Raw genomic sequence first — 19,490 nt, 5'->3', positions numbered from 1 at the left:
CATGATATTCTGAAAATTTCACTGAGGTGCAGTAATTTAACTTCTTAGAATTACTGCCCCAGCCTCTCTTCAGATTCAGTATTTCTGCATCATTCAGAGCATGTTTACAATGTGGTTTTTTTTTTTTTCCCCTGCAACAGCAGAAGACAGAAAATTTAATAGACTAGAAATTGGTCTGTGCCAAAGCTGAGCCTCAACCAAAGAAAATACATCTGCAGTGTCATAAACATGGTAAAGAAAAAAAAAAGTCAACTTTAGTTCTTCTCCCCATGCACCTTGGATTCTTAAGCTAATGAACACTGTCAAAATGCAGCTACAGAAAATACTTTATTACTTCGTAATATGAATAACCATAACTTTTCTGATCACTTAAAAGGGTAATGACTTCACATCGTCACCATCGAGATGTGCGTTTCCGAATGTTTTGGGACCTGCTTGGGAACATCACCACAGCCAAACCGTTTCGCCTTGTGCTCCTCAGGGACTGCTCACAGTCAGCCTGGCTGCTAGAGCTCCAAGCACACGCCGCTCTACTCGTTATAAAGCGCATCTCAACTTAAGCATAACGGAACAGCCTTTTCTGGCAAGTAGTCACTGCACGCTCCAGCCAGCAGGAAAGGAACTGGTTAGGAAGGAAAGGAGTAAGCTCCACTCATGTCAGGAGAGATTTGAATAGTTTATTTTGCCCAATCAGAGCCCTTCAGCATAATGACACATTCATATACACATATATGAACATTTTTTTTCTGAAACATTAATGTATAATACATTTTAAATTTAAAATACCAGCTGCACAGGTATTTTTATTTACAAAAATATTCCATACTTAATTTTTTAACTTTGTTATGATGACATAGTTCAGTTCAAGTACATGTAAGTAAAATAACTATGCAACCTAACATAGTTGTGTTTGCAACAGTACAGTTTGCAGTTCATATGAAACTATATTTGTAGACAGATGGATTTGCAACCCTACCTAGAAATGCATATTCCAGTAATCACCCTCAGAAGAGCTAGTGGGGCTTAGCAAGACTTAACTGAAGAATAAGTTGCAATGAACAAAAAGAAAAAAGAGAAAACACACACGTACACACTAAGATATACGTAAACGAGAACTGCTACACATCAAGCATGCTTACCCACAAGTGGGCAATGTTAGAAAAATTTACTGATGCTTTTTTATTTTCCCCCCATGGTGCTGGTACAATGAAACAGTAGCATAACTAGAAAGCAGCATGTTTTCCTAGTTCTAACCACTACAGATAGCAGAGCTCAGGTCTAAAATAACACAGTACTGCTTATTTACAATTCTTTTTTAAAAGGGAATATTTAAAACATGTTCCCACCCCTCTCCTTTTGCATCACCTATTACTGAATGGTAGTGGTAGTCCACATACAACTCCTTACATGTTTTCAACTGAAACAGTTTAACTTCTAGTTATTATTTGCCTGGTAACACGTGACTTGGGTACTAACAAAAACGAATGTGTCAGAAACCTACAGCTGTATGACTTAACATTTTGAGGCGCTTTACAGGAAAAACTAAAAGAAATACTGATTGACACATTTTCATTTGATTGTTCTATGTTTGTCTTGTTTCTCTTTTTTAAATGAATGCTCGTATCATTAAGCCCAAACTTTATATAAAGTGGAAAAGAACCCAGAAACACAGTACACTCATCTGGCTTGAGACAGTAATAAAGCAGATGATATCCAGCACATCTTTATAACATGCATAAGGTGAAATTGGCCCAGCTTAACTTAGCTTTTCAATGAAAATTGAAATAAAATGGGTTTAGCTGATTTGCCTAGACTACACAACTTTTTTTCTGTTTTACGTACTTCCTCCCCTCAATCATCATTAACTTCTGTCTACAAAGTATTTGAAGATTTTTGTGGTAGTAGCAAAGCTATCAACATCCACCCAAAAAGATGCACGTAGATTATGCAGGAAATTGGCTGGAATGGAGAAAAGTTTCAACGGACAAGTTATCCTGTACCGCGGAGAGGGAGGCAAGGCACTGCACTTCTCCTCCCCCCACCGAAGTTCAGCCGCTCTCAGTGCCCACCCAGGTATGTTAAACCATGATGAGAAAGAAGAGGGCACTTCAGCCACAGGCTGTAAATTTTCCAACACATGTTCTGTATACAAAAAAACCCCTGATTTACATGTAAAGAGCTGATGTATAATAAATATTCATACATTACTCAAATATTTATTGGACAAACCTCACTTCAATTTTGGGGAATTTTAAAAGTCTGAGAAATAGGGCTGAAAAAAATCTTTTGTGGGTATATCTAAAAAAAAAAATAGAAAGCCAGTTAGCCACAGACTGCAGCTATTGAGAAAATCTTTACATTATGTTAGTTTTCTGAATGCGCTATCTTCCCTCTCCATAATTTGGAAGTTGTTTAAGAATGTTCAAAATGGGAGGTAAAAATAAGTATGATCATTTTCTACAAAGCAAAATGGGCTATTTGTTTTCACTGCTTAATAATTGTATCATCTCGATATGAGATATGAATGTATTCATAAGCTTAAAACAACTTCTTCTATGGATAATATACATACTTTAAGTACTTTGACTTAAAAATTGAACATAAGTCTTTTTAAAATTAAAGGTAAAAGTGTACATATAAAAATTACTTAAAACTAAAAGTATATTCTTAAGCAGTATGTATAAATATAACAGATTTTATTGTATTATCTAGTAACAAATCTGAAAGTGTTGCAGTAATTTATAAACTCAATGTTGACACTGGATAAGTGTCTTTCATTATATTCTATATTGTATATACTTGTATATACATATTTTGTTAAGAAAACACACATTCTAAATGATAGTCACATAATTAGTAAATGTGCCCGAAAGTAATCCGTTCTGAAGTCTTTATTGAATGTGTGTGTTTATATACAAATAATGAACCTGAACAGCACAAATGTAGAAACAAAATTAAGGAATAAAATACCACGATTGAATTAAAGTGCAGGAAAAACTCAAGTTTAAAAGTTCAGGTAGGATCAGTGCCATTAATTAAGAAAAAAAAAAAGAAAAGAGAAAAGGAAAACAAAAAGAAAGAAAAGAAAATGAACTTGCTTCCAAAAATCCTCCTTTGGATGTAGCCTTTCAACATCACCTGCCATGCAAGCACCACCTCAGGCAAAAATCTTTGCATAAAGACAGACAAGGAACACAGCTATATATTACTAGATTTTATAACTGACTGTTCGCTGAAGAACAAATCACTGGAGATGCTTGTGGTGTAACACTTTCAGACTTATTTGGAATACACGCATATTTACAGATATCAACATTCAAAAGTTACAATTTGGCAGGACTAAGGTGAAGAAAATCATCTTCAGTTTACAGTTCCTAATGAGACACACTACATATAAACAGATAGGTAGCAGCAGTTTCTTACACTTCCATCAAAAAAAAAATCAAGTAATAGCTCAATTTTATAGTTTTCCAGACACTCTAAAAAGAGTTTCACACAACTAAAATGCTAGCGAAAAAATCAGGAGTGCTTCCCCCAAAGGATTTCAATATACTTTGCTGTACAAAAGGTGCACCAGCAATAGCAGAATAAGATGTAATAATGTGTGTCCGATCAACTTCCTTCCACAGAGAAGGAAAAAGGAACATTTTAGACTAAAGTTGTACATAGTCCCTTTTTGTTGACCAGGAACCATTTGTGTATTCATCTCATGAGCAATCATTTCATTAGTTTTCAAATCTAGAAGCATGCCTTGAATATATGCAACAGAAAAAAGATTCAACTACGATAAATTCTATACTACCAAGTAAGCCACTACTCCTCCTGTACCAGCAGATGATTTCTGGTTGCCTCTTTTTTTTTTGCTTGCTGGTGGTTCTCAAATGCTTCTTGATGAGAAAGTTAAATACGCTTTCGTTCCAAGCCAAGGTCATCTTCCATTGAACTGATACCATGATTTGCTGAAGAGTACTTTTGCCATCCTCTCCCCAAGAAGCTGACCAGACTAATTTTCCAGGATTCTGTTGCTCTGAATTATAGTTCATCTTCAACAGGTCAAATAATTATCAGTCATCTCCATTTATAAATGTGAGATACGGAAGGGGACAAGTGTCAGCCAGGGTGTTTTATTTCTGGAAATTGCATGGATAGTAGTTTATCTAGTTTTCTTCTACCTGATTTTTTAATGAAGTCATGTTTATTTAAATGTGCATTAATTAGACACTAAAAAAGAAATTAACATGCAGAGGCAAAAACTGCATGGCAAGCTGAGTTAAATAACTGCAGTTAACACTGTCTCAGTAGGTATGGGACAGAGCCATCAAGAAATCATAAGGCTGCTTGTTCAAGTCATTATGTTCTCATTTGTTAAGTTCTTTGAACAGTGGACATGGTATGGCATGCCCTCGTACTGGCAACAGAATTCACTTTTATGTTTTAATTAGATGTTACTAGACATAAAATCAGAAAATTTATCCGTTTGTGCTACAAAGCCCAAGCATATTGCCTTTCATTTGAAAAATTAATTAAGAAACATCAGTAACTTCAATATTTTGCATCCCTTAAGCGTTTTATAAGGTTACCTTTTCTACATACCTGCAACATCACTTTGTAATACACATATAACCAAGGGTTTGCTTTGGGAACATTTGGAAAGCATGCAAAAAACCCACAGAGAATGTGGTGCTTGGAGAAGCAAACTCAAATGATTAATTTCAGACAACGTAAATCTATCAGCTCCTAAGTACTCCCTTTTATACAACAAAACCTGTTGGCAACTATTCCTGCTTTGAGGAAAAAATCTAAATAAATTTTTGAAGTGCAAACATTTATTTTTAAGAATCCTGTCTTTTAAGAAGAGCTCTGGTCATTCCCACCATCACAGCTTTAGTGCAGCAGCCATTAACAAGTTAGCTCAGCTATATCATTTACCTCACCCAAACTGAACATTATTTCACCAATTCCTGAAATTTGAGTGGACACTTACCACTGCCCACATTGAAAACACTGCTTAGGGGACCAAATCCAAACTTTAGGCCAATTGCCCCTAGTGCTGGGTGGGGCTGAGATAGGTACTTGTAAAATAGCTCTACCAGCAGGATTTAGAAATTTGCTAAATAATATACTGACAATTATTAAACATCAGCTGCTTGCCATTATTCATGCATCAGCACCTCCACAGAGTACAGAGTGTAAAACCTGTTTGAAAACCTGAGTCTAAGTTTCTCTGATTTCATAGTAAAGGACTAAAGGGGCATCTAGGACTTAAGTTTTGCGCAAAACTATCTCAGCTATTTTAATTATTGGCTGTAAAGATACATTCGGTTAAACACTTAAAAAAATTCACATCATGAATGGAACCCACAGCCAGTTTTAAATCTTATACAAACTGAACCAATAACTACTTCTGGCAAAAAAAAAAAAAAAAAAAAACCTGAACAGAAGTTGAAGTATTCTTACCACAATGAAGATGTTACCACATTTCACATTGCATGGCCGTAACACAAATGAAAACTCCCAGCATGACACATTCCAGTTATATTATTCACTTGACTTTTTTAATGCAAAAATTGTGTATTCTTTTGTTTTGCACTTCACAGAATATGATGTGAATACAAGAATACTAGAGCAGGGGTCCAAGAAAAGACTATGCACAGGTCAACTACGTATACAATTTTCAACATGAAATCTTCCAAGCCTCCAGCTTTTCCAAAGAAAGAAGTGATAAACTTCAACTCTTCTTCAACAATAACGGTAAATACAGTGAGTCCTAGAGAGGGTAAGTGTAAGTCAGCTACTGTTCAAGTAAGACAAACAACTTTATTCCAACTCTTGAACCCCTGATTTATTGCCTCTCCTCACAGGAGGGTATAACACTGGCAGCAATTACAATAGCACAAAAACATTTGGCATATGAAATATTAACACAGGATTGACCCTGCATTGCCCCTGCCCATCTCACACTATGTTTTCCCTTTACTGTCTTTTTCACATGTTCTGCTATCTCCATTCAAACTCTCAGCTAACCAACAGCTAAGAAACACTCAAGTTTGGTTTTTGTGTGTGTTTCTTCTAAATATAAAGCTCCTCAGCTAAAGCCATGACTGAGGTAAAACAGTGTGTGATTTGTGCTAGGAAACAACAGTATCCAATGGTGAATACTCCTTTAAATTTCCATGGTCCTGCCAAAATTAATGAAAAACCTAGATTTTTTTTTTCATCAGGACAAAAGGAAACAGATGTCATTGATGAGCGTCATCAGAATTGGTACCACTTCTTGTCTTTGTACTTCAACATCATCTAAAAAACAAAAACGAATTTTCAATTACTGTTTCTATAACATACCAAAAGTACAATGATACAAACAAATTATATGCTTACAAAGCAGCATGAGAAAGAAGGACTTCAGGAAGGCTTCTCAGAACTGCAACAACGACATTGCTGAACAGTGTGGGTTTGGCATGATGAATTTTCTAATGGTAGCATCACTGCCTATGATCTAGCCTCAGACAGGAAAAGACATTTTTGGGAAAATGGGAGGGCTGCACAAGAGTTCAGGGGATAGAGATCTGTGTGAACATGGAAGAGAACAGTCATCCTGCATAGTTACTGGGGAAAAAATTAGCTTGGATTTATGGGGTTTGCATTCAACAACTGAATCTTTGAGAACCATAGGTATCTCATGCAGAGCATTACTCCTCTTATCCAACAAGTTCTTTAAGCAATGGAAGGTGGACCACACTTTTGGAAGTATACATGCCACTCAGGCAGGGGGCATGCTCTAGATCAACATGCCATAAGACAAAGCTGCTTACATTAATACTTAATTATTAGGAGTAATGATTGCTAGAGAAAAGTGAAGTGTCCTTTATCAGTAATACTGCATTCCCTTTGGATACCTCTAACATGCCTTTGCAGAAGTCAGTTACTAGCAAAATTTGCATTTATTTGACAGAAAATCAGTTTAATGCTCTCAGTTTAACACACAGACTCACCTCATGAGCATGTTTAGAGAAAGAATCAGCACTGTAAAGCATAGCTGCAGTTTTTTCTTCCAGTTCTCCTAGTTTCTGTCCTCTTTCATCTAGTGCCAGCCGAGCTCGTGCCAGTTCACCAACTACACCAGATGCTGCTCCTTTGACACCTTCAATACCCCCAGGCCCTGGAATATGCTGGGCAAGACTTCTTGATGCCTTCCCAGATGCTGATTCTCCAACTGGAGGCATTGGCAAAGCAGCAAAAACAGAATAGTAAGATTTTCTATCATTATTATATAAATACCAATGTAAGTGTCATTTCTTTGCGTGGACACTGAGCACTTAGTCATAGGCATGACTACAAGCAAAACTCACTACTATATGTTACTATTTAATAAAATTGAGATTTTTCAAACAGTTTCCAGACAGGTTGTAAAATTACAACCTTTTCACAGCTCGAGTGTGAAATTAAACCTCTCTCAATAGTGCTGGCATCACAGTCATCAACAGAATTGTGCTGGTGAAGTGGCTTTTAACAATACAGCTTGCTTCACAGGGAAGGTATGGGGAGTTCAGAAGACAAAGCAGAATTTCAAAACACAAGCTGTGGTCAGTTCTGGAAGTGCTCTGCTGGTATAGCCAGCCAGTATGACTCCACCAGCAGCAGTTTCCTTTGACAGAAGTTCAGTTTTAGATGTAGACAAGTGAAGATCAGGTGTCTATGCTCTCATTATTGTAAAAATCTCAAAAAAAAAAAAGTAATGTAAATCATGAAAAGGCAGTACAGTTGTAAGAACAAAGCAGCTCATCCTAAAGTAAACATCCACAAGCGGTCCGCTGAAGAGCTCTCTAGACTCCAGTGACTGCACGGAGTACAAGTCCTTTGCTCATAACGGGACATCAGCCACCTCATTCAGTCTAGACACTTAATGATACGGGAACGTCATGCTGAACTGTATACTATACAAAAATTTGAGTGAATGCTAAAATTTTTTTTCAATGCTGATGTCAAACTAAATCTTTAATTTTTTTTTAAACAATTAAATTCTAGTTTAAATATTTTTTGCCATCTCTAGGAAAAGGAGTATTAACTTATTAAATAAGTTTCATTGCAGTATTTCAAGATTTTCTGATTTGATTTTACGCTTCTAGGAAAAATGACTTAGATTTCAACTAAGACTATAAACATCTATCTTTGAATTCTCAAGAATAAAAACAAGAAATCATTTCACTTGTCACAGATTCTGCTGTGATCCTCATGTTAAATATGACTATTTTAAAGACATTTTCAGATGTCTTTTGAATTATCACTGAACTCACTTTCAGGCTACAATTCACTAGTTTGTTCTCTCCCATTCAATACTACTTTCCTTCTGAAGGTCTGAGCCAAAATTTCATGGTGGAAACTTGAAATGATGTAAAGAGATAGCTTCTAAAGTTACAAGAGTGCTTTTCTATTGCCATGAAAAGGCAGTTTTTTCCCTGTCCCAGTCATACTAATTAAACATATAATTTGTGCACACAGAATACTTGACCAACTTGTCAAAGTATCACACATATATAAATACAAATGGAATTGTTAACGCAGAAAGTGACCTGTAAATATTTGATATTTGTTCAAAATGTACAGGCTAATTTAATTTTTATTGGATAGATCAAAGAACCAACAAAAGGATTGCCAGGATGTCTTGTCTGTTTTAACAGCTATGTTTCAAGTTTAAAAGGAAACAGTTCTTCTAAAAAGTAAAACTTGCAAAATATGAAGTTTCACCTAGCAAGTGGAAGTTATTTTTCTTAAATATATTAAAATGCTGCATTCCATCACAGTAAAAGAAATAAAGCTGTAAGTAAAAAACATTAAGATAATTATAAAGCAATAAAACCTTTGCCAAATCTGAGTTTTACTGGCCTGGGAACAGAGGACTTAATTGAACTATGACACAGTTCTGTCCTTGCCCTCATTCCTAAGACATCTCTGTACAAGTCAAATGAAGAAAAAGAATCTAGCCAGTGAACTGAAGTAGAATGGAGTTAAAGCTCAGTTGTCACTGTCCAGAATAGCGTTCTCTAGAACCAGCCCCTTTCAGTTTGACAGCATTAAGAAAATCATGGTCAGTATTATACATTTCATAAAGATGAATTAAAAAAGAAAAAAAAAGATCAGTTGTCCCATTTCTTGTTTCATAATCTACCTAAAGGAACCTGTGAGAAAACAGTAACGAGCTCTTCCGACCTTGTTGGTAAAGTATTCAGCATATGAAAGCTATGAAAAAGTACTTGTCATTCCTCTTTTACTTTACTCTTTGCAAATGTTATGTTCTATTAGCACAAGTAATACATTTCTCAAGGATCACTGGCTCCCCCAGGTAGAAATACCAGAAAAATAACAAATACTAAAAACTTACAGAGTTCCTCTCTGTCAAGTGACTGTGCCCCTCCTCCAAACAAGCCTTTGAAGAATCCCCTGTTTGGTGCTTCTGGTGTTTCTACAGGAGTGAAGAGCTCACCCAACATTTCCTTTGCAATAAAGAAAAGACAAAACAAAGCACATATTTCACACACAAATTAATGGAATATTCTTTCACTTTAAGGATTTCATGGATTTGAATTTCAAAATGAATATGCTTTAATAGGCATCTGCCTTTGCAAGGCGACTTAGGAAATAAAAATATAAAAACATCAGGAAATCTGTCCAAACCATCTGTTCTGATAGTTGCAAGCTTATAGTTCATGAAATTCAGTAGCAAAGAAATGGGTTTCAGTAAAGCTGTATTTGCCCCCCAGCAACTTGGGCAACACTCCTGACTTTGTTCTGTTGAAATTATATCTAGAAACACTCATATCCATGTGTGGTATGAAAGTGGAGCTTGCAGCTCTGCTATTTCAGTATTCTATACAACTTCAAAGCTGAAGAATGGCTGAGGGTCTTTCCAAGCTGTTAATACCGCTGAAGCACAACAGCTTCCTTCAAGTGTCCTGAGTTAGCGTACCCTGCTTATGTCAGCGTGTGCCTCCACCAGCATCAGCTGAACAAGGGAGTTTTGTCAACTGTACATCTTAGACAAGGAAGTTTCCTTTTGATCAAAAAGAAAATTAAGAAACTTTCAAATACAAAAGGATGGATGAAATAGTAAAATTTAAGTGTAGAAGAAGTGATTCATCCTGAATCAGACGCTACAGTGAGAAAAATCAAACCACAAAAGCAGAAGTGCTTGGCTTTATCACAAACTTAGTTACTGTAATCTACTGTAACTCTAGTTACGTCAATCGAGAACCAAGAACCTCAGAGGGTATCTATGTCACAAAATAGTTTTTTGGTTTTTTTTTTTGTTTGGTTTTTTTTTTTAATTAGTTACCTGAAGATTTTCACATGTTTCTTGACTGTAGGTGAGCCTCTGTATTTCAGTTGGTGAGACAAGGTAGAGTGCTTGTCCGTTATTGGTGAAGCAGAACGTTCTGGCTATCCGCATATTGGTGAGTGGCAGGTAATATACATCCAACAATGGCCTTAAACTTGGCAAACTTAAGAAAAATGATTTTTAAAAAGCCATTAAATATAGCAGAATTGTCTATTATTGATCAAATGTCTCATTTTTAAGACACAATACATTATTTTTCTCTTCACCAGCTGCATATGTACCACATAAACACGGTATCATTTAATGTAATTACAAAATCTCAAAACATAAATATGAAATTTTTCAAGGTAGCACCTCAAAAGTGAAATTTAAAGATCTGCATCAGGGACATCTTTAAAAGCATCATTTAAGTGATACTCTGAGCATGTAAATCACAGATTCACTTAAAGCATTATTCTGTAATTACTAGCGAAGTATTTCGATAAGTATCTGCTAAAAGTTTACAATTAAACATCTTGCCTCTTCTCTCAGGTGAAGAATTTCTCCTTGACTGAAAATACAAGTCTAAAAGATGTCTCCTCAAGAACACTTAGAAATGCGCAGGGGTGTACTTTCAAAGGGAAAGAGAATTCAGTAGCCTCAAAAAACAATCTTTGAACTATGTCCACCTTTTTTGTCTGACTGTATATTTAAGAGGAAGTCCTCTTAGACCAAAGTTGGCTTACCTTGTATTTTCTGATTCTGCACATGTAACTGCAGTACTTACTGCATCAAACTAGCAAAGAACACATGCAACACATGCTGTAACAACGCTCTTGCTACCAAACATTCCTCTCCCTCAAAGTAATAATAAAGGCAAGTAAGTGACTGAACACCTGATGCCTTGATAAACGGAACCTAAAATAAACCACCGTCTCAGAAACATCCCCCTGTGAAATTTTTGCAAAACCACAATTTATGTAAGATATTAGCTGCAAACGTACCAATACATTAAGCAGCTTCTGCTGCAGACACCATCTGCGTAAGATTATTATTTCCAGAAACTAAAAAAAGCAGTAAAGGGGCAAAGTGAAACTGAAAGCAATGAAAAAGAAAGATGTAGAAACAGCAACAGTAAGTGTTGGGTTGTTTTTTCTTTAAATTATACTGAGATCTCTAAACGTTAGGCTTGCATTTTACAGATTGTGGATTGTCTCTTAGCAGGAGACTTCACCTATGACAAACAAAAGGAAGGAGAACAGGTAACGTGACTTTGGATGCAAGTTCTACAGGTAGGAAATAAAAAGCAATATTTTCTTGTAAGCATATCACCCAGAAATGACACTTCTGCCATGCACTTATCTAAAATCAGAACATTACTAAGAGTGAGTTAGTAACAGGGAAGTGGTTTGCTTCAGACCAATGGAAGCATAAAATATCCTTCCAGCTTCAAGACAAAACAGAAAAACATTAGGTCAGACAGGATAAACATGATATCCAGATAGCATTTTCAGACTGCCCAACAAATCTGTAACAGAATCTTAAGTCCTAGCTAAATTTATATCAACAGATAAATATTGGGCATCTTGGGTATGATGCAATGCTCTGACAACTTTCCACAAAGAGCACGTTAAGTCCACTTCCCAGCAGCAATTCATGCTTATTAAGTGGAATTAATACTTAAGAGTTCAAGTTCCCTACACAATGTAACAACTAAATATTTATAATTTAGAACATACCTCTATGCAAAGTTCTTGAGAAAACAGCATTTGTTTGAATATATGATACCTGACCATTATTAAGTTTAGTTTTAAATAGGGAAAAAGCAGTGCTTGCCCTGCAAGATGAGCAGCATCTTCTAGAGATGTTTACAATATAAGCTGGGATATAGATCAATGGAGTGAACAAACTTCCAACCTAAACTTATTTTTTAATTGTAGTATGCATCAGATCAGCTTGAGGTTTATTCCTAACAGTCTCCTGACGAATTATCTTTTTAGATAATTTCCCAAGCTGAGAGCTTGTTTTCACAATCTTAAAAATAACCTTTTAGGAATTTTACTGGAACAATTTATAATGCCATGTTCCACATGCATCTTAGCATTAGCCATGACTAAGATGTAGGTGGAACGGTATGGATATATACACACTGCTGTTCATAATAAAATAGCAGTTGGAAATTAAAGAAAGGACATGTTGACGTTACATAGGTGACATCTAAGTACATTCAAACATTACTTTTACATATGTTTAAACTCACAGCTTAAAACCCCTTAACTTTAGATGACTTATTTCTATGCTACAATGCTAGCAATAACCTTGCCTTTATACCCCGAGTTTAAGGCCTTTAGGACATGAGGAAGTGACACAACAAAAAGGGAAGCTTCAAGTATGAGTGTGATGCAAACAGCTGCATAAAAGTATGCAGAGCTGTGGTCAGGTACCAGCTGAAGGTGTGACTCAAGGCATTTCTCTCCATCAGAAGTTAATTATTCACATTTGAGAATCTTCATCAACTCAGGGACCTATATCACACATTTGTTGATTTAGGGTAGCTTGAGCTAAACTGGTAAACTTTTTCATGTGTTAAAGGCATAACTAATAGGAATACCTATAAAAGTTATCCAGGCTCAAGTGTTAGAGGTTCATCAACACTGAGTGAATGTAGATTTGTTTTATCCATATTCTGATGGAAAAGGAAGCTTTTTATCTATCAGAAGACTATTTTTTTTTCTTTTTATATTTAAGTTACTATTGAACAGGTCTTACCTAAAAGTCATAATATGTCCATTGGCACAGAAACATGCAAGGCAGATACTGTTACTCAACGACACTATATCTCCACGAAGAACAAAAGAAGTCTCTGTTATGTTTTGCTTATAAATACAGTTCTGGGATGGCAGCGAGATAACTTTTGCTTGCTTTTCTGAACATATCACTGCATATTGGTTTTCACTGATTTCCTGAGAGGAAGAGGGGGACACTGAGACAGGTCGTCGCTTTTTTGATTTATCTTTTTCATCTTTATCTTCAGGAACATTGTGTTCTCTCCAGGGTTCATGTGCTGGTGGGACCAAAGATCCTGTGGTATCCAGAAAAGCCATTCTCAAGATTGCCCCTTTTAGCCTCAGGATGGTTCCTAGGAGAAAGAAGTTGAGCACATTTCTAAAACAGTTCTCAATTGTCTATCAAGCTACAAGGTATTCCTTTAAGAAGCTAGTAAAATGAACACTAAACAGAACTTAGGCTTGCCTGCGTAGCAAAACAAACTTACAAAAATCTTTGGACATTAATCTGAAAACCAATTAAGTATGTGCAAGTGCAAAAGTGTATTTAAGAAAATATTAAACCAGTTTTCAAGGGTTAAGTGTATGTATAGTCTTCCATTACCTTCAATGGAAACATATAAGATTACTAAGACAGCCAAGCTGGAATCCACATTTGTATTCAAGTTCAGTGTCACTGAATTAATTTCATTCTCTCCTGAGGAGTACACTGTGTGCTTAACATCTACAACAAATGCTATTAGTCAAAGGTGAGTACCTCCTTTCTTCAATACAGACAGGTTCAGAAACAAGCAACCTGTTTTTTTTTTTTTTTTTTCCTTTTTCCTCCTGCAGTTCACTACATCTCTGCAGTATAAAATGAAAGAGGTAAAGATTTCCCTCTCCACTGTTTAAATCACTGTCTCTGTATGTGAGATCTTAGGCTAATACATTTCTTGTTTTACTTATATTTATTCACATGCAAGTAAAAACACAAACATTTGCCAAGTACACAAAAAGTCATACACATGGCAGTCTCTTTTAAGGTTCATGCTGCAGATCCAGTGATTAAACATATTGCCCAGTCTGCAGCCTTGCCTTTACAATCACATTACCAGATCTGAATATTGCTGCCAATACCGTACTCGATAAGCAGAAATGAAACATAGTCTAGAGGTCACACTATTCCTAATCGCTATTTCAGTCAAACAGCATTGCAATTTGTATGTCCTGATACCATCTGTGTGAGCAAAGCGGAGCAGAACAGCATATTCTGCATGAGACAGTGGTAGCAGGAAAGCTAGATCTATGCCTAACAGTGTATTCAGCAAACCATTAATACATAACTATATCAAAATGAGTTGCTGTGTATCAGAAAAACAAGATATAAGACCTCTCACAGCAATCCAAAGGAATATTTTATCACTAATATTTAAAGCTAGTTGTTGAAGACACCCTTAATTTATATTTCCTTTTTATGATACAGGAAAAACAGTTTCCCACCTCATAAAAAGTGAACTATTTAAATGCTCATCTCTTTGCAGAAATGCTGTCTGTTTAACAATTGCCACATTAAGCTTAGAAAGCATGCTTTTCTCAGCAAGTATATATTAAAGTGGTATTTTTATATTAGATAGATCATATTTTCAACTTTGCAACTTTAAAACCCTACTAATGAAGTAACCAATCTAGATTGTTAACCTTAGTAGCTAGATTAATGAAGTATATATTAATTTTCAATTAATCTGTAATAGAGAAAAAGCTTCTTAAAAAAAAAAACTAACAGCAATGCTTTATTAAAGTATACTTTAGCCCATCTGCTTTGTACATACCACTAGGAGAAACAATTACTGGCTGAAGAAGTCTTTGCTCTCCTCCTGGGGGTAAGTTCAGCACAATGACAAGCACTGTACCCAGTGTGGTCCCAACCCACAGGCATGGGGAAGGCGATGTATCGGCCTTTCTTGTGAAAGTCTCACAAAAATGAAGAGCTGAAATTGCCTCGCGTGAGTCTTTATCAATGCTAGTTACACTAGAACTCCGGGATCGACTAAAAGAGTTGTCTTTGACATCTGAAAATAAATCAGGATTGATTAAAAAGAATCACAAAATGCAGGCATTAAGAGAATTCAGATTTTCTTTTTTTGTTCTGTAGCATGAATTATATACTAGCTATCATCCTATTGATTATTACTCCTGTATTCCTCAGTCATATTTCCTGTTGGCCCAATTTTCAACACTGTACCCAGAACAAAGCACCCAATCTTTTTTTGCAGAGCTTGCCCTTAGGTAATTGTCATGAACAATTGTTATGCATATTTCTGTCTTCTCAGGACAGAGACTAACAGTAAAACAGGACTCCTTCCTTTAAAAAAACCTGAATTACAAATCTCTCTACCAATTAGTTCATTGATCAGATTAAAAAATATTGGCTTCCATGGAACACAGTTTAAAAAAAAACTTTTGAAGATGCAACTATTTTAGTTTAAGAACTGCAGTGACATCCAGGCAGCAAAACACGTAACCTGTGATGACTCACAGTATTATCTCACTTTAGGAAACTGTATGAAGGAGGTCTGAGAGGCTATTTCTACACACCCAAACGTTTAGTAAGAGAAACATCAAATACTACCAAATGCCACCTGGCACTGGTATGTTAAGCTGAAAATTTGTTTTGAATACTGTACAAAAATGCACTAATACACTTTTTAGGATGTCTTGCCTGTTGCTTAGCAAGTAAGATTTTTGTAACAGAGAGTGAATTCTAATATTAACAAATGCCTCAAACCAGTAAATGTGCTGCTCCATTCTAGCTGTGTGCTGTCTGTATATGTGGTGATACTTAACACATCAACATATCCGAATTTTTCTGTGCATTCACAAGTTAATGCTTTGCTTTAACTTGTCTTTCCAAAATTTTGGCACAAGACAATCCTTGATGCAATTTATATCATGACTTCTAGAAAAATTAAGTTACTCTTCTGGATCTTTGGAGAGGGTATAGATGCAACAGTCATCTTTAAAGTAGGATTAAGGGCTAAAGAGCAACATTTAACCACATACTTTCTGGAAGTATCACTACACCGATTTCATTAAATTATAGAAAAACTTTCTACGAAGAAAATCTACCATGCATTTGAAAAGCATACAAACTAGATTTCAACTGACTAAATACAGACATCTACTCAATACAAACAGTGAATCTTCTCAGGAGATACTCATCTCATTCCAATAAGGAGAGAAAAATTATTGTCCTGCTGAATTTTAGTTAAGTCAAATGTAAGATACAGATAAGATGAAACTAGGTCAACCACTCAAATGTTGACATCCTAAGTTTTCACATTTAAAAAATCAAATCAAGAGTAAAACAATGAAAAGAGTTATTTGTTTTTGTAATTCTTCTAATGACCACAACCTTTTAAAATGCTTGTTTCTTCAGGCTTGAATATTTACTAACTTAATGTTTTTCTTTAACTCTAACATGGAGTTAAACATGCACTTGTCAAGTTGCATCTGGTTCAATATTTGAAGAGCACGCGTACAAATTCCAGAAGCATTGGAATGGACAGGAAAAACCCCATAAGAATTATCCTGTCAGGCAATACTGGTATTGTAGAGAGTGGACAACTCATTCAGAATAAAGAAATGGGGGTAAAGAGTTTAACTGCATTAGTGCACATTACTTATCCTGAAGTCAAGGAAGAACCTATGGTTTGTTAATGAATTAGCTTCAGATGAAGAGGAAGGAACAACAGTGTGATGATCCACTAAAAACCACTTAATGAGAAGGATGGAAAGATGAAGCTCTTTTGAGCCTTGTGACAGTGGTACCTTAATCATCTGGATTACAACATTGAAAAGCAATGGTATAATGCAGACTATAGTACGTTCAAGATAACTTCTGTTTCATAAAGTGGAGGATAAATGCAGAAGCACATACTTTAGATTTTGTTTTGGCTGTTTAGGGAGGAAAAGGGGTAGAATAAAGATCTAAAGGCAGAAAAGTTACATGAAAGCACGAGATCATGGAAGAGTAGGTTTCAAGAAGCCATGGAAAGAAAGGAGAGAAAATGATAAGGATAATGAACTTGCGAGAAAGGCATTTCAGATGCCTCCCAGAACCAGTCAAATACAGCCACATAAGTGACAAAAAAAAAAAAAACCAAACCAAAAACAAGCTGACAATCTCTGAAGAATACTATGCAAAAGCTATCCTGCTGATAGAAAATACAGAAGTAAAATAAAAAAAGATTATAATTGCCTAAGGAAATTATTTACAGACCTGAAAACCTAGAGGAATTTTACACAGAACAAAATCAGACATTTAAGCACAGATATCCACACATATGCAGAGTCAGGCAAAACAAGTTAAAGGCTGTTACAATTCGGAAGGTACAAACTATTTTATGAGTATATCAAGAGAAATGACAAAAAGTTTCCATTATTTCAGTAGAAAGAACAGCTGGAACTCCTTCAGGATTGGAAAATACTGAAAGAATTTCAGCATTCTATTTTCTCCAGTCTTCGTAAAAAAAAAAAAAAAAGAGAAAGCTAAGTACTTATTACTATCAAAGAACTGGGTGTAAAACAACAGTAGAATCAGAATGAATTGGATAATATTTAAGTGTAAGTGTGGTCCAGTTTGCAAAGTATGATAAAATTCACTCTAAACTGAAGTTATCCCTAAATCATTATTAAATACAGTAATGAAGAACAAAGACTGAAAAGAGAAATAGTTTTTTTCTGCTCTTTTGTGCCAACAAGGCCACAGTTAAATCCCTCTGGTTCCGCACGCAAGAATTTTGGAAAGAAGAGGAAAACTTTCAAGTCTGGAGGAGATTAACAGAAGTCATCCTAGATTTAGACAACATAACCTAAAGAAGAAGAATAAATCAAATTTTGTAAAAAGTGTTATCTGCAAAAATTAAGACTACCAATATGATGGCAGCTTTCAGCAGAGTAAGAGATGGCTAACAAAAGAGACAAGGAGCACTTGTTACCTCTGTTCATTGTGGAAAGGACAAGAAAAAGTTAATATGGAAGCAAAAAAGATTGATTAAGTAACAGGAAATTTGTCTGACTATTAAACATTGGAACCTTCTGTCTGGGATTTTTCTAAAAACTTATTTATGGCAGGCTCATTAATAGATGAGAGGTTAAACTGTCAGACATCTGGATCCTAGCTGTAGCAATGGATTAAAGGATCTCTGAGGGTTCCTTCCAACTTCATACTTCTCAGAGTGGAGCAAGCTGCAATTGGAAATCGTAAATCAGGGTGGTCCAGCTCAGTTTCAGGATATCCCAATATCATGGGCTCTCTCCTTACTGATAGCAGCAGTTGTCTAATACACATTTCTGCAGCTGCCAGTCTGATCCTGGTCTGTCTTCTGCTGGAGTCATGGTAGCTGTTCAGCAGCAGGCAGAAGGCAGCTTTCACCTTCAGACAGCATCTACTGCTGTAGGTCTACAGCTGTCCCCCATCATCTTTAGAGAACTACAAGTTGGCAAAGTACTAAAAAACCCAGATCCGCTCATTTGCATGCCGTTTTAATTTTGCAATATAATGAACTTAGTGCTACTGCTTCTTATATGAAAAGGTACATGCTTTTTCAAGAAAAATTAAATTCTCAGACTGGTCATCCATTCAAACAGCTGTATATTATTTTTGTTTAGAGAAAGTGGTCACAAGACAATGAATATTTGTAAAACTATGTCCAACTATTTGTTGTGTGGACCTCAACATATCCTGTTATTCTTAAGATGTTTCATTTTTCAATTGAAAATGCATCAGATGGTTCTAAACAGGCAGCAATTTTCCTTACATTACCTGCTTACTCACTCTTTTGCTATCACAGCACTGCTGATAAATTGAGTGGCAGATGCCTAGAAACTAGGCCGAAAGTGCGATAAGCCATATACAAGATTTGCTGGCTTACCTTATCATGACAGCAATGATATTTTGTGCCTGAGTGCACCCAAAGAGAGTGGAATTAAAATTTTAGTTCTACACTTCATATAAATGCAACATAATCATGATAGTTTACATCATTTAGGACTCTCACTACTATACTCACATGCTGTAAAACAATTTTAGGAAAAAAACCAACTATGTAAACTTACCTAAATCAGGCTTTAACTCAGTTGGCAAACTTAGCTTCCTGGACATCTTTGCTGAAAAGTGAAGTATATCCTTTTTTTAAAAAAGAATAAACATGATTCTGCTGGCCTTTATTTGCCTTTTCCCCCAATATTTAATACGTCATTGTTTATTACATTAGTAGAAATCCTGTTAAGTAGAAATCCAGTTAAAGCAGAGCCTCACTTCCAGAAAGGAGGGATGCAAAGTAAAACACAGAAGATACCAAAATCCCCAAATATAGCATTTTATGACTTTTGCCAAGCTTCATTTCTCT

The 19,490-nt window shown here is 35.7% G+C and overlaps 1 protein-coding gene across 7 annotated transcripts in view; it reads right to left on the bottom strand.

Moving 5' to 3' along the window:
• Positions 1 to 657: 657 nt before the first annotated feature.
• Positions 658 to 19,490, bottom strand: part of STXBP5 (syntaxin binding protein 5) — a 110,103-nt gene continuing 91,270 nt past the window's right edge. For 4 of the 7 annotated variants that reach the window (XM_086743480.1, XM_086743481.1, XM_086743483.1 and 1 more), the window contains 7 exons: positions 19,198 to 19,248; positions 14,910 to 15,149; positions 13,082 to 13,451; positions 10,331 to 10,496; positions 9,380 to 9,491; positions 6,993 to 7,213; positions 658 to 6,297 (listed from right to left, as the gene is read on the bottom strand). In XM_086743480.1, coding sequence (XP_086599606.1) covers positions 6,256 to 6,297; positions 6,993 to 7,213; positions 9,380 to 9,491; positions 10,331 to 10,496; positions 13,082 to 13,451; positions 14,910 to 15,149; positions 19,198 to 19,248 — 1,202 coding nt within the window. In that variant the 3' untranslated portion in view covers positions 658 to 6,255. The remainder of the gene's footprint in view (positions 6,298 to 6,992; positions 7,214 to 9,379; positions 9,492 to 10,330; positions 10,497 to 13,081; positions 13,452 to 14,909; positions 15,150 to 19,197; positions 19,249 to 19,490) is intronic. The other 3 variants (XM_086743482.1, XM_086743485.1, XM_086743486.1) reach the window with 1 other exon arrangement.

The sequence above is a fragment of the Chlamydotis macqueenii genome, chromosome 3 (genome assembly GCF_036417535.1).
Source record: "Chlamydotis macqueenii isolate bChlMac1 chromosome 3, bChlMac1.mat, whole genome shotgun sequence".
Taxonomy (NCBI): domain Eukaryota; kingdom Metazoa; phylum Chordata; class Aves; order Otidiformes; family Otididae; genus Chlamydotis; species Chlamydotis macqueenii.
Note: the sequence above shows the minus strand (reverse complement) of the source record. Positions and strands in the feature narration are given on the sequence as shown.